The sequence below is a fragment of the Condylura cristata genome, unplaced genomic scaffold, assembly GCF_000260355.1.
Source record: "Condylura cristata isolate star-nosed mole 26May11 unplaced genomic scaffold, ConCri1.0 scaffold00021, whole genome shotgun sequence".
NCBI lineage: Eukaryota > Metazoa > Chordata > Mammalia > Eulipotyphla > Talpidae > Condylura > Condylura cristata.
The window spans coordinates 20,487,690-20,502,226 of NW_004567122.1; the positions used below are offsets into that span (position 1 = coordinate 20,487,690).

Here is a 14,537-nt window from a genome sequence, read left to right on the forward strand (position 1 = left end):
GTTGAATACTAAAAGTATTTTCATTGTAGGATCTGTGTTGAGTGTTCATGTAATATTATGTCTATTCTTATGAGAACAATATGTTATCTACTTAACAGAGCTCTAGATTTCTACCTGTTGCTATACCTTTTTTTTGTACCTTTATGGCCAAAGAATGATCTTCAAATTAAGTTAGAGACATCTAGTGATACATAGGGCTTTGATTGGTTTGAGTAGGCCCAGGTGGTTTTAGGGAAGTCAATTTCTGTGTCCTCAGCTTACATCTGTACCCTTTACTAAAATCAGTCTGCCTTGAATATATACCTTTTGTGGAGGCAGTGTGCCTTTTTCTTTCTCCATTTCATTGCTCCCTGTTCTCTCCCACTAGAAAATAAAGACATACCTCTTACCACTTACCTGAAAATATAAAATTATCCTAGTGTCATTTGAAGAGACAGTCCATAATATTATTTTAAAAATTGAAAAGATAAATAACCTAAAGACTATGTAAAAATCTTATGCAAATCTTATGGTTTCCAATTACTCATTCTCAACAGACTGAGAAAAGACCAGATAAAGTTAGCTGATACTTCATTAGTATGTTTCAATTATACGTCATCTTGTGATTCTAAGACTTTATTAACTCAGAAAAATATCAAAATTTATATTCCTGAAACAAAATTTCTTTCATTCTTTTCTGTTTATTTATATAGATAAGTTTTCCTTTTTTTTTTTTTTAAAGATTTATTTATTTGTGCACACAGAACTGGGGTACAGGCCAGAGGCTCAGGGGCGGTGAGAGGCTTCACCAGAGACAGAGCAGGGAACAGAACAGGCATCGAGGAAGTACACTGCTGAGGGGAGCAGTGGGCGGGTCAGGAGAGGTCTGCCACACCATGTGGTCACCTCTGGGGCAGGCGGGAATCGAACTCATGGGGAAGCGGCTTTAGATTCTCAGTGCTGTGCTTTAACCCGCTGCGCCACCAGGGAGGGCCCTATTTTCCTTTTTTTTAAATGAGACACAAATAAGAGCAGAATTTACACTATTGCCTTATTAATATTATAATTTCCTCATGGATTCCTCAAACATCATGTGTTCCTTCATGTTTAAGGAAGGGGGGGCACAAAAAACTTTTCCATTACATTAAAAGACTCCCCCCCCCACATTTAAAATGATAGTTTAAAGCAGTCAGCTATACATAAATAATAATTGCAATTATAATAGTCTTACATACATGTTTTCACACATTACTATGTTAGCAGATTTTTTTTAAAGTAAAAATTTTGATTTATGTCCTGTTTTTGTTTTTTGTTTTTTTCCCACAGACATGAAGGTAATTAGTGAAACATTTTTAAGCATATAAATTGATCATATTAAGGGTACCTTATTGGAGAAAGTAAACGTAAATTTGGTTTGGGAGAAAAGGGGGCATGATTTGAGAAGTTTTTGTCTAGGCATTTTAAAATAATTAATGGTGGGTATCAAAGAGCAACAGATTTTAGATTCTTTTGGCTGTGTTTATTTTTTTTTAAGCAAGTTTTTTTTTTTTTTCTTTTAGATTTATTTTTCTTTGTGCATGCAAGAACTGGGGTACAGGCCAGAGGTGCAGGGGATGGGAAGGGTTTGAGAGGATTCACCAGAGACAGAGGAGAGCAGCACAAGCAGATGTGCTAAAACACACCACTGAGGGAAGCAGCGGCCGAGCAGGAGAGTCTGCTGCACCCGTGGGTCAGCTCCCTGGCCGGGATGGAACTAGTGCTGCAGTGACTGCTGGTAGCTTCATAGTGCTGAGACTTAACCCCTTGTGCCACCAGCAAGGTCCACTTTTGGGAATGTTTAAAGAAAGTTTTGATAGTTTTATTTCAAAAGCTTACAAGTTAAGAATAGTCTTATACAGTGAGCCTATTTACAAATGATCTAATATGCAACTACAGAAAATTCTCATTATTTGTCATAGTTATATTCTGTAATTCATTGCAAACACTGAATTAAAGAAAACTGATCTTGAGTCCCTGGAGATAATGCAGGGTTAGGTCCTTGTGAGTCTCTAGTCACATCATTTTTGCTAACCGATCAGGACTTGGAGTTTTGCTTCTGTTTAAACATACCTTACTATATGTCTATTTTTCATTCATTAACATTGAACTCCCAGGGCTAACAGCATTGCAGTTTACACCTAAGTGAGATTTGCCTCGTACATTTTTCCATGAGGCACATCTAGCCTTCATGTGCCTAAGAAGACAACAAAGAACTTCAGCACCGTGCTTGGCCATAGTTCACAGCAAAGTTTTCAACAAAAAGAGCACAGGAGGGTTACACAGCACTGAGCAGACTGCAGAGAGCATTGTTTACAGTGAGGGCTGCAGCAAGGCGGTGGCATTGGGCGCATGTGCATCAGGCACGCCCAGTTGGGGCTGTGCGTGTTTGTTTGTGGTTTCAAATAAATACTAGCAGATAGGCAGGGTCCCAGGTACGGAGTTTGTATATAATGAGGATGGACTGATTTTAGATTTACGGAGAAATTCATTCTATTAGCATTTTTTTTTAAGATTTATTTATTCATACAGAACTGGGGTACAGGCCAGAGATGTGGAGGGTGATAGGATTCACCAGGGACAGAGTGGGGAACAGAACAGGCAGCTCCACGAAGTACACTGCTGAGGGGAGCAGCGGGCGGGTCAGGAGAGGTCTGCCTCGCCATGTGGTCACCTCCGGGGCAGGCGGGAATCAAACTCATGCGGAAGTGACTTGAGCTTCTTAATGCTGTGCTTTAACCCGCTGTGCCACCAGGGAGGGCCGTGTTAGCATTTTTTTTCTCTCTCTCACAGTATTGCTAATTAAAAAAAATTCTTACATCATTGTAGGCCTCATAGTTCTCCCACTCCCTTATCACCTGTGAACTATCACCATATTCCCTTGTGTTCTGGTTAGAGCGAAGTGGAATCTCATCGTGGTCTTGGTCTGCATATCCCTAATAACTGGTGGTGTTGAATACTTTCTCATAAGCTTGTTGGCCACTTGCCGTTTTTCTTTAGAAAAGTGTCATTTTAGTTCTTTTGGCCATATTTTTGACTGGGTGGTCTGCCTTGATGTTCTGATATTTTAGTAACTTACATTTATTGAGAATCCATGAGCCTTGCACTTTATATAAAAACATACTTCTACTTATGCACATAATATATATAAACTGTTCAAATGAGGCAGTTGGCATAGCACATTAGGAAAAATGTTCTCTTAATTATAATTAGTCACTAAACGAAAACTCACATGATACTAGATTATCTTTAATTCTATCAGGTAGTGCTGTACAAATTTGAGGTGACTTTTTAACTATATATGGTGTTTTATTTATAAGGAATGTAAAGGTTTTCTTTTAATATATACATTCCCCAAAACCAGCTTTTCTAAACTTGGTGACAGTATGCTATCTCTAAACACAATGTGTTACGTATTTAACATGATTCAGATTACGTCCTGCCTTCACTGCATCGTCATCAATCTTCACATACAGAGTGATGCTACCAAAATCATGCCCTTTGAAATGTTTTTTCATACTGGGTATGAATTTGGTCATTCGCTCTCTTGGTAGGTTTTTCTGGCATCTGAATCTCAGTACACAGTGTAATGAAAGCTTTTTATGGCATAAGGGTTTGGTTTTTTTCTTGAAACACAGCAACGCTAACTGATGGCTGTAGAGATTGAAGTCTGTCCAATCTAGAAATTAAAGAAATGCATTAAATGGATAAAATAAATGCATACCTGAGTAGTTCTACTTAAAACCAAGTATACATAAGGTAAAGTGAACATTTTTGTGGGTGGTTGGTTTTTCCTGAAAGACTAAAACAAGTCCATTCCCAGATTGTACTTCAGTTTCAAGATTTCAAGGATTTTAAATCTGGGAAGGGAGACTTTTTAAGATTTTGTTTTAGAGGATAACCTGGAGAAAAAGCCTGAGACAGAATGGATTGTTGTACTAAGAATGGGAGTACTTTTTCAGGAAGTTATACTAAATTCTAGGGCATTTTGTAAAATGTGAAACATACATGTGCTATCAGGTTGGTACTTCTGTTTTTAAAAAGGTGGCAAGGAGATTTATTAATTTACCCTCTAATAAAGAATATTTAGATCTTAGGAGTTAGAACTCAGAAATTGTTATATTAAGCAATTGGAATTTACAGATAAATGTGTCAAAGTGAGAATCTGGTCAGAGGTGGTGAGCATTGCGGCAGCCAAGGTAAGTAGTCTGATGCCGAGTGTCAGCTGTGGAGAAAGGTGACCATGGCCTGCTCTGCAGACTTGTCATTAGGCTCATAACAAGAGGGAGAACATATGTAGCACATTTAAGAAGATGGTACTTAAATCAACTGAAAAAAGAGGGAAAAACTTATGAAATTCCGTGAGTATAAATAAAATGAATTTAGGTAACTAAATGACGAGGTAGACAACCTTTCTTCTGGCTTTTAAAAGATTGATTTTGAGTAGCTTATTCCTTTAAATACCATTTCACAGAAGATTTTTAGAATCAGTAGGTTAATAGAAATTTGACATTAAAAATCATTGGAAATGACAGAGGTAAGTGATTTGCAAATTTATCAGCTTTTTTTTATAGAAACAGCAGAGGGAGCTCATGAGACAGAAATATTGTAGAGTCCCAGGCAAACATTAAACATTAAAAATTGATCTGGTAGTTCAAAAGATTCTGAAACTTCTCTGTGTTAATTGAAAACCAAGTCATAACTAGGACCATTGTTTTATAGCTTATGTTCAGCTAATAAAGATGTGGTTAAAAATCTAACATTCGGGCTCTCCCTGGTGGGAGAGCAATGGGTTAAAGCACCTCATGATGAAGCTCTCAGAAACACTGCAGCACAAGTTAGATTCCCCTACCAGCTTGCTGAACCAGCCGGGGAGGTGACCACATGGCGCGGCAGCCCTCTCCTGACCTGCCTACTGCTCCCAACAATGTACTTAGTCTGCCTGTTCTGCTCCCCACTCTGTCTCTGGTGAATCCTCTCACCCACCACACCTTTGGCCTGTACCCCTGTTCTGTAAGCATAAATAAGTCTTTTTTTAAAAAAAAAATCTTTCATGAAGAAGCCTAGGAGTTTGGTTGTCTAGGCCATGTTGCTCACTGTAAGCTCTTGAGTGTAGTATGTGTGCCAGGATTCTTTCTGTATCTTCAGCTGTGTTGTACAATAATAAAAAGTGAGCAAACTTAAACATAGTCTCTTTCTAGGAAGTATAAAATACAGAAATGTTTCATTGTGGTGCATAGGCTGAGATACTGTCTTTACATTTAGGGATTAATCTCTCAAAATCCTATTAATTACTTAACTAGTTTTTACTAAATTAACTAGGCTTCTTTATAGGAGTGAATTAGATTTATAGATTCATATTAAGAAATAAAGTTCATCTTAAACCTGTTACAATTTTTTTCAAATTAAACACCAGCCTCCTCATTCAATATTTCTAGATTTAGCACAGCCATATTTACTATTTAGATTCTTAACTTCAGTGACAAAAGCCTTCAGAGGCCCTTTATTTTTTTCCTTTATTCAATTTTTCATGTGGTTAGTTTTTACTGAATGCCTGTTAGGTTAGAAGTTGCTGAGTATTAGAAATAGAAAAGTAAGCACTAATCTTTATTTTCTTGTCATCTAAATTATACCTTTTTTCATTGTTACCTTTATAATCTATTTCTTAAATGTGTTTACCCATTTTGATAGTCATTTTTTAAGTTGCTTCTGAAATAAATCCACTGTCTCTATTGTTCTGAAATAAATCCACTGTCTCTATGTATTCCAGCTTTGTTAATTTTCACTTACACTCTAACTTGTTTGAAATGACCATTGAATCTCACTTGGTGTTTTGTTCTGCTGCCTGTTACTTTACTAGTTTTATTCACAAATAGATTTTTATCTTGCATTTTGAACATATAACATTTGTGACTACTATTTATGAAGGAATTCAGGTAAAAGTAGTAAGTAGCACTTTGTTTTCAACTGTTTTGTTTTTCAGTAGGAGATAGAAATGTAACTCCTAAGTTGTCTGTATCATGTGCAAAACCACTTAGTTTCATAAATCGTGCCCATTTTTCTGAATAAGCTATTGTGTAATGTGTAGATCTGCAGGATTTTAAAAATAACCCCATCCTAGTGCATTATTTTAAGGCTAAATCAAAATGAAGTCAGAAAAAAAAACAAATTTGGAGAGAATCAACTGACTTTCTAGAACTGATCATTTTTATTCAGTAAGATGTCTCTTGCCAAAGTAACATAAAGTACATAGGGACCTTAACTAGCAATAACCAGTTAGGATATATAAAATAATGTAACAAAAATAATGATGCATATGGGAAAAAATTCAAAGTTCCGATCCAACTGTTATTACGGAGAACACAATTAGACTTCAGGATTTATTCTCTCTATACTTACTGTTTGACTGCTTACTGTTTGTGTATAAATATATTTGTGTATTCTCCTGTAATCGTAAATGAGTGTTTTTGTTTATGAATAGTTTGAAATGTTTTCTAATCAACACTGTGTTTTCCAGGGTGCACAGGAACGGATAGATAGTCTGCGTCGATCGGGAGTGATCCATGAAAAGCAGACTGCTGTGTCAATAGAAAACTTCATTGCAGAGTTGCTGCCTGACAAGTAAGAGGCTTGTTGTTTCTCTTAGGAGATGGAAAACCAGGGCTTAACACTGAATCCCAGTGGCAAGTGGGTCTTACTTTAGAACCAGAGAAAAAGTGTGTTCTGATCTAGCAGTGTCACTTAACTAGCTGCGGGACCTCACATTTTGTATTTTTGTTTATTATTATAAAATGAAGATAGTAAAAATACCATGTTCTAAGGTTGTTTTAGCATTAAGTCACCTACTGTAATAGCACGAAATGTGTCACCACAGTGGTATGACTGACGCCCACTTAGTGCCCAGAGTGCGGGGTGCTGTACGCAGGTCTGGGGGCAGGCAGGGATCAGTCGCCCTGAGCACTGTCAGCTGTTTCCTCAGATGGCTTCAGTCATCGTCATTTTTGAGTACGGTGTACTTTTTTTCTTGGGGAAGAAATTTTTTTTAAATATGCTGTTATTTATATTGAAAGAATTTGCCAACTGTTGAAACGAGTCTTTTCTAAGCACATTGTGACTTTTATTAATCAAAAATTTTATTACCAAATAGCATTGTGCCTACCACCTTGGCTGTAGTACACATAAATTATTAATCTAGTTGAGAGATGATACATACACAGATGAAGCTTTTAAATGATAGTATTTAAATGAGTATATCTAATTTTTCTTCTGATAGAGAACTGTTCCATACACTTTCAGTGAAAGTAAATGGAGTTAGCATTAGTGGCATTCATGAGGGGACTTACAGGATATTGAAGAGTAGGAAAGCTGGGTCAGTACAAAAGAACAGTAGGGCATCGTCGGTGGGACAACTGAGGGTGAATTTGGGGGTCAGTGTTTATATATTAGGGACAGATTATGAAGAGCATTGAATGCTGTATTCAGTTTGAATTTTCTATGTAAACATCTAGGAACCATGAACCATCCAGTGACCATTACTATTTTTTCTTTCTGTTAAGCTTTTACTGTTTAATGTCTATCTTACGGTGCCTTTGTTTTATTGTCGAGAAAAGTATGCCCTTGCTAACACTGGAGACTGAGTAGCATTCCTCCAGCCCCTCTTCCATGTTTTACTGTGTTAAGTATTTTTACTTCTGCTTATGTTAAACTCCTCAGACAAACTATTACTGTTTTTTGTTTGGTTTTTTGCAATATAGGATTACTGATTTTTACCATCTGAAGTCATTTCTACATGTTTTTTTCTGGGTTCATTTTCCTTCTGCCTGTGAAGTTGATTTTGTTACATTACAATAGAGGACTCTAGCTATCAATAATTCAGTTATTGGGGATTGGAGGGTACTATAGAAGTCTAGGCTGCCAGTTCTTTACTCTTAGCATTTTAAACATACGGTGTTAATCTTTTTTGCCTTCAAGCTTACTAAGTCTCTGAAGATAATGTATTTTTTCTAGCTTTTAGGATTTTTTTCCTGTCTTTTTTTTTTTTCCAGTTTTACTGTGGCCCACCCAGGGGTTATGTGGCTTGCTTTTTTATTCTCTGTGAGTTCCCTGAGATTGAATCTGCCTTTAGTCAGATGATGTGTCAAGTTTTGGAAAACACTTGGCCAGTGTGTCTCCTAATTCATCACACTGTTAATACAATTAAAAATGTAAGTTTTATTGAGGTAACATTGGTATATATGCACCATGTGACTAAAGTATAGAATGTCACTTCTGAGTAAGTTTACCATGCCCATGGCCAGCCACTGGGCCCGGCACTTTGTGCCATGCCCTTCCCCTCCTTGGCTTGGTGGCTTCAGTTTTGTTTTTTTTTTTTAAGATTTATTTATGCATACAGAACTGGGGTACAGGTGAGAGGTGCAGGGGCGGCGAGAGGATTCACCAGAGACAGAGTGGGGAGTAGAACAGGCAGATCGACGAAGTACACTGCTGAGGGGAGCAGCGGGCAGGTCAGGAGAGGTCTGCTGCGCCATGTGGGTCACCTCCGGGGCAGGGATCGAACTCACACCGAAGCAGCTGCAGCTAGTTTGTAGTGCTGCGTCCTAATCCACGCACCACCAGGGAGGGCCTCGGTGGCTTCAGTTTTAGTCAGATTTCTTGGGTTGGTTTTGTCTGTTCCTTTGTTCTCTGTATTCCACGCATGGGGGAAATCTTCTAGTATTTCTGTCTGACTTAGCAAACCTCTCCATTTCTATCCATGTTGCACAAGTTCATTTTTCCTTTTAATCTGAGTAGTAATTCTCAGTATGATTGTGTATATCCCTTTGAACTAGTGGTTTTGCTTTCTTCAAATAGATGTAGTATACCTCTAATACATACTTTGAAATAGACCTCGAACATTTTCTTCCTTGTTTACATGATGCAGTGTTGAATTTCCAATTTGAGGTTAAATGAAGTTCCTTTAAAAGAAAAGATTTGGTTATTTCATAAAGCTGTTCCCAAAGACTGATTCATTGTAAACAATTCGGAAAACTACTGAAAACAGTTTCATGCAAATGAACTTTTTTTTTTAATTTGCTGATAACTTGGTAAGCTAGCTACCTGTTAACGATAGAGGTGGTGATAACAAATTTTCTCATTTTAGTAGGTATATTTTAAAACGTTACTCAGGATAAATGTACTCACTTGGAAACAAAAATGGTTTATATGTTGCACATTTGAGTGCCTTTGTTCTTACTCCTTCTCTCCCTTAGAAATTCCTCTTGGAATTAAATACATATTGTTTGTGTGTGACTTGTTCTCTTGAAAATTGAGGAGGAAAACATTTCCTTTTTTGAAATCTGCTGATGTTTTAGCTGAATGGTAATTAATGTTTATTTTGTCTATTCAGTGCAGCTGTTTTTTAAGGCTTATAACCTGGAAATTACGTGTTCTGTTACAGATGGTTTGATATTGGTTGTCTGATAATTGAAGATCCTGTGCATGGTATTCATCTAGAAGCATTTACACAAGCTACACCAGTGCCTCTGGAATTTGTACAGCAGGTTGGTTTTTTCTTTATCTTTACACTCTAGAGAAACATCACGATTTTTCTTTTTATCTTGGTTTTTATAGTTGTACTTCTCCCTAGGAACAGAGAAATTGCTCTCTTCTGCTGACTGTATGTTCTCTTTGCCCCTTTTCAAATGGTTTATTTCCCATATTGCCACCTTTCATTTGACTTGATAATTTTCCATTTTTATTCTGTTCTAGTTTAGAATTGCCAGATGGTAAGTGTATGTCTTCGTGTTTGCTAGAATATAACCCATGTTCTTAAATGCCACTAAATGAAATGTAGATATGTACATCAGATTTTCTGTACTCCTCAAGGGCATTTTGTTGACTTGAAATCCTTCATTTCATACAGTTTTCATCACATTTTTATTTCCACACACTGTTAAAGCCTCTCTTCTGAGAAAATACACATGCACATGTGTTCCCAGAATTGCTAAAAGCAACCGTGGCCTTACGGGTTTCAGTTTAGATAATGACAAAGAATTGAAGCTCGGAATTTTGACATGGTTATTTATACTAATGTTTACCACAGTTTCAGAAGTTTAAGGAAATATTTTTATAGATTTTAACAGTAAGCGCAATCCAATATGACAGTTGATTAAAAGATGATGAGCAAATACCGTGCATACCATTATATGAATAAATCAGAAACATTCAAGTAGATGGTTTTCTCTTTAAACAACCAGTGTCAGTTGCCTGGTTTTCTATCAAGCCAGTGCTCTGAGGAGGAGCTCAAGCTGCCCCTCAGAGATGGTCATCACTGACTAAAGAATGCCCCTTGGTGTGAAGAAATGATGCTTCGGCCTTTCCATCTGCCGCTGGGCATGAGGAGCCCAGGCCAGGATCAGGCTGTGTGCTGTGTGCCTGGCAGGCCCCTGGGAGCTACCAGTGTCACTCGTTCACTGCTGTCATGACCTTCCGACCAGAGACCCAGTCGCGTAGGTATAGCCAGCCTCTGCCCCTCCATCTCTCTCTCTCTCTCGACTGTCTTGTCTCCTTTATCTCTCTGTCTCTTGTCAGTCTCACTTGTCTCTGTCATCTCAGTCTGCCACTTCCCACCAGTCTACCTTGCTTTGTCACCACTTGCATTTGTTTCTTGCTGTCCTCTCAACAGCTGTCATTTCTCATTGTTGTTACTAGGTCATCTTTCCAGTCGTCTGTCCTGTCTTCTGTCGTCTCGGTCTCCTCTGTTCTCTCAGTCTTACTCTCTGCAATCCCTGCTGTATCTCTCCTCCCATCTCTCTAGTCTGTTTGCCCTGGTCTCTTCATTTCCACCCCTATCAGCTCTGTCAGGGTCATGGTTGTTGCATCCTGTTAACACCAACTTTTTCGAGTTCTGACTTTGATCGCTTTGTATTTGCATCTCTGTCATCTTTCTATCTCTCTTTCTGGTTGCTCCTATCTCTTTCTTGTCTCTGTCTGGTCTGGGTCTCTCCTGTCTCTGTCTTATCTCTTGAGGTTATCTCTCTCCTGTCTCCTCTTTCTCTCCCTCTCCCCTATCTCTCTCCTATCTCACTATCTCTGTCTTCTCTCCTGTCTCCTCTCGTCTCTTGCTCTCCCCTTTCTCCCTCCCCTATCTCTCTCTCCATCCTCTCTCATCACTTCTCTTATCTCTCCTATCTCTTTCTTTCCTGCCACTAGTCTCCCTCCCCATCTCTTTCCTTTCTTTCCAGTCTCCATGTCTCGTGTCTCCTAACTCATCTCTCTCCTATCTGAGTCCTCTCTCCTCTATATCTGTCTTGTCTCTCTCTCTCTCCTATCATTGTCTCCTCTCTAACTCCCTCCTGTCTGTCTCCTCTCTCACCTATGTTTCTATCTCTTGCTCCTATCTCTCTCTCATCTCTTCATCCTTGTCTCATCTCTCTCCTATCTCATTCTCTCATCTCTTAAGGTCATCTCTCCCCTATCTGTCTCTCTCTCCTATATCTTTGTCTCTAGTTCTCTTCCTATCTCTCGTCTTCTCTGGCATCTCTCACTCTTCTTGTCTCTGTCTGGTCTCTCATCCTCTGTTTCATCTCAAGCTATCCCTTATCTCTGTCTCATGTCGATCTCTACTATCTCTCTGTTCTCTATCTCTGCTTCATCTCTCTCACTCTCAACTCTTGACTTGCCTCTCTCTAGCTCTCCCCTGTCTTGTCTGTTTCTTGTCTCCCTGTCTATCTGTCTCCTCTCTCCTTTATCTCTGTCTCTTCTCCTATTACTTGTCTCGTGTCTCTCTCACTCTCCCCTCTCTCATCTCTCTGTCCCATTTTTCCCGCTCTCTGTATCTCTTCTCGTCTCTGAAATCCCTCGCTCTCTCTTTTATCCTATCTCGCTATTTCTCCCCTATCTCTTGGTCTCATCTCTAGCTCTCCCCATTTCTGTCTGGTCTCTCTGTTCTCTCTTTCCATCTATCTCTCCTGTTTCTCTCCTCTCTACCATCTCTCGTCTCTCTTCTCTCGTCACTGTCTTGTCTCCCTCTTGTATGTCTCTCTCATCTCTCCTGTCTTTTCTGTTCACTAGTCTCTTTTCTCCACTCTCTCCACTCTCTCGTGCCTCTCTCCTCTCACGCTATTATCTCTCTCTCGCTACTATGTCTCTCTTGTCTCTAATCCCCCATTCTTCTGTCTCCCATCTCTACTCCCTCTCTCATCCCTGCTTTCTCTCTCCTGTCTCTCGTCTCTCTCCCGTTTCTCATCTCTCTTCTGTCTCTCGTCTCTGCTATCTCTCTCTCCCGTTTCTGGGCTCTACTCTCTCGCCTCTATTCTCTCATCTCTCTCCTGTCTCATCTCTACACTTTCACTCTCTCTCCCGTTTCTCATCTCTATTCTTCCTCTCTCCTGTCTCTCTTCTCCGCACTCTATCCTGTCTCTCCTCTCTCTCTGCTCCTTCTCTCCTGTATCTGCTTTCTCTCCCCGCAGTCTCTCATCTCTGCTCTCTCTCCCCTTTCACTCGTCTCAGCTCTCTTCTGTATCTCCACTCTCCGTGCCCTATCTCTCCTCTCCTGTCTCGGATCTTTGTTTCCGGTCTCTCTTCTCGGTGCTCTCTCTGGTCTCTGCTCCCTGTCTCTCGTCTCATCTCTCTCGGTCCTGTCTCTCCTCACTGCTGGCTCTGCTCTCTCTCTCTCTCCCGTCTCTGCTCCCTCCAGTCTCTTGTCACTGTGGGCACTCTCTCCTCTCTGCTATCTTGTCTCATCTCGGCTCTCTCTCTCCTGTCTCTCGTCTCTATTCTCGTCTCTCTTCAGTCTCTCTCTCCTGTCCTGTCTCTCTCCTCTTTCTCCGTCTCTCTCTCTCCTGTCTCTCTCCGTCTCTCATCTCTCTCCTGCCTCTCATCTCTGTCTCTCCCTCTTTCCTCACTCCTCTCTCTCTCCTGTCTCTCCTTTCTCCTGTCTCTCTCCTGTCTCCCACTCGTGTCTCTCTCCTGTCTCCCTCTCCTCTCCTGTCTGTCTCTCTTCTCTCTCCTGTCTCTGTTCTGTCTCACTCCTGTCTCTGTCTCCTCTCTCAGCCTCTCGTCTGTCTCTGTCTCTCTCCTCTCTCTCCCCTCTATCTGTCTCTCTCCTCTCTCTCCCCTCTATCTGTCTCTCTTCTCACACCTCTCTCTTCCCTCCTGTCTCTGTCTCTTGACTCTCCTGTCTCTCTCCTCTCTGTCTTGCTCCTGTCTCTGTCTCTCCATCTCTCCTTTGTCACACCATCTCTCTCCTCCTGTCTCCATCTCTCTCTCTCTGTCTCTCTCTTCTCTCTTCTCTCCTGTCTCTGTCTCTCTTCTCTCCTGTCTCTGTCTCTCTTCTCTCCTGTCTCTGTCTCTCTCGTGTCTCTGTCTCTCTCCTGTCTCTGTCTCTCTCCTCTCCTGTCTCGCTCCCCTCTCTCGTCTGTCTCTCTCCTCCTGTCTCTCTCCTCACTCCTGTCTCTATCTCTCTCCATCTCTCATCTGTCTCTCTCTCTCCTCTCTCCTCTCCTGTCTCTCTCTCCTCTCCTGTCTCTCTCTTCTCTCCTGTCTCTGTCTCTCTCCTCTCCTGTCTCGCTCCCCTCTCTCGTCTGTCTCTCTCTCCTGTCTCTCCTCTCCTGTCTCTCCTCTCCTGTCTCTCTCTCCTGTCTCTCTCTCCTGTCTCTCTCTCCTGTCTCTCTCTCCTGTCTCTCTCTCCTGTCTCTCTCTCCTGTCCCTGTCTCTCTCCTGTCTCTCTCGTGTCTCCATCTTTCTCCTCTCCTGTCTCGCTCCCCTCTCTCGCCTGTCTCTCTCCTCCTGTCTCTGTCTCTCTCCTCACTCCACCCTCTCTCCTGTCTGTCTCTCTCCGTCTCTCCTGTCTCTCTCCTCTCTTCTCTCCTGTCTCTCATCTCTCTCCTGTCTCTATCTCCTCTCATGTCTCTCACGTCTCTGTCTCTCTTCTCTCCTGTCTGTCTCTCTCTTCTCTCCTGTCTCTGTCTCTCTTCTCTCGTGTCTCCATCTCTCTCCTCTCCTGTCTCGCTCCCCTCTCTCGTCTGTCTCTCTCCTCACTCCTGTCTCTCCTCTCCTGTCTCTATCTCTCTCCATCTCTCATCTGTCTCTCTCTCTCCTCTCCTGTCTCTGTCTCACTCCTGTCTCTCCGTCTCTTCTTCTCTCCTGTCTCTGTCTCTCCTCAGTCCTCTCTCTTCTCTCCTGTCTGTCTTTCTCTCCTCTCTCGTGTCTCCATCTCTCTCCTCTCCTGTCTTGCTCCCCTCTCTCGTCTGTCTCTCTCCTCCTGTCTCTGTCTCTCTCCTCACTCCTCCCTTTCTCTCTCTCCTGTCTCTCTCTTCTCTCCTGTCTCTGTCTCTCTCACTCCTCTCTCTCCCCTCTCCTTCTCTGTCTCTCCAGTCTGTCTCTTGACTCTCCTGTCTCTCTCCTCTCTGTCTTGCTCCTGTCTCTGTCTCTCCGTCTCTCGTCTGTCACTCCATCTCTCTCCTCCTGTCTCCGTCTCTCTCTCTCCTGAATCTCAACTCTCTCCTGTGTCTCTCTTCTCTCCTGTCTCGCTCCCCTCTCTC

At 41.1% G+C, this 14,537-nt stretch overlaps 1 protein-coding gene across 1 annotated transcript in view; it reads left to right on the plus strand.

Annotated features, from left to right (window-relative positions):
- PRRC1 (proline-rich coiled-coil 1) overlaps positions 1-14,537 on the plus strand; it is a 39,171-nt gene that overhangs the window by 16,063 nt on the left and 8,571 nt on the right. The window contains exons 7-8 of the mRNA XM_004686678.2: positions 6,533-6,636; positions 9,452-9,554. Coding sequence (XP_004686735.1) covers positions 6,533-6,636; positions 9,452-9,554 — 207 coding nt within the window. The remainder of the gene's footprint in view (positions 1-6,532; positions 6,637-9,451; positions 9,555-14,537) is intronic.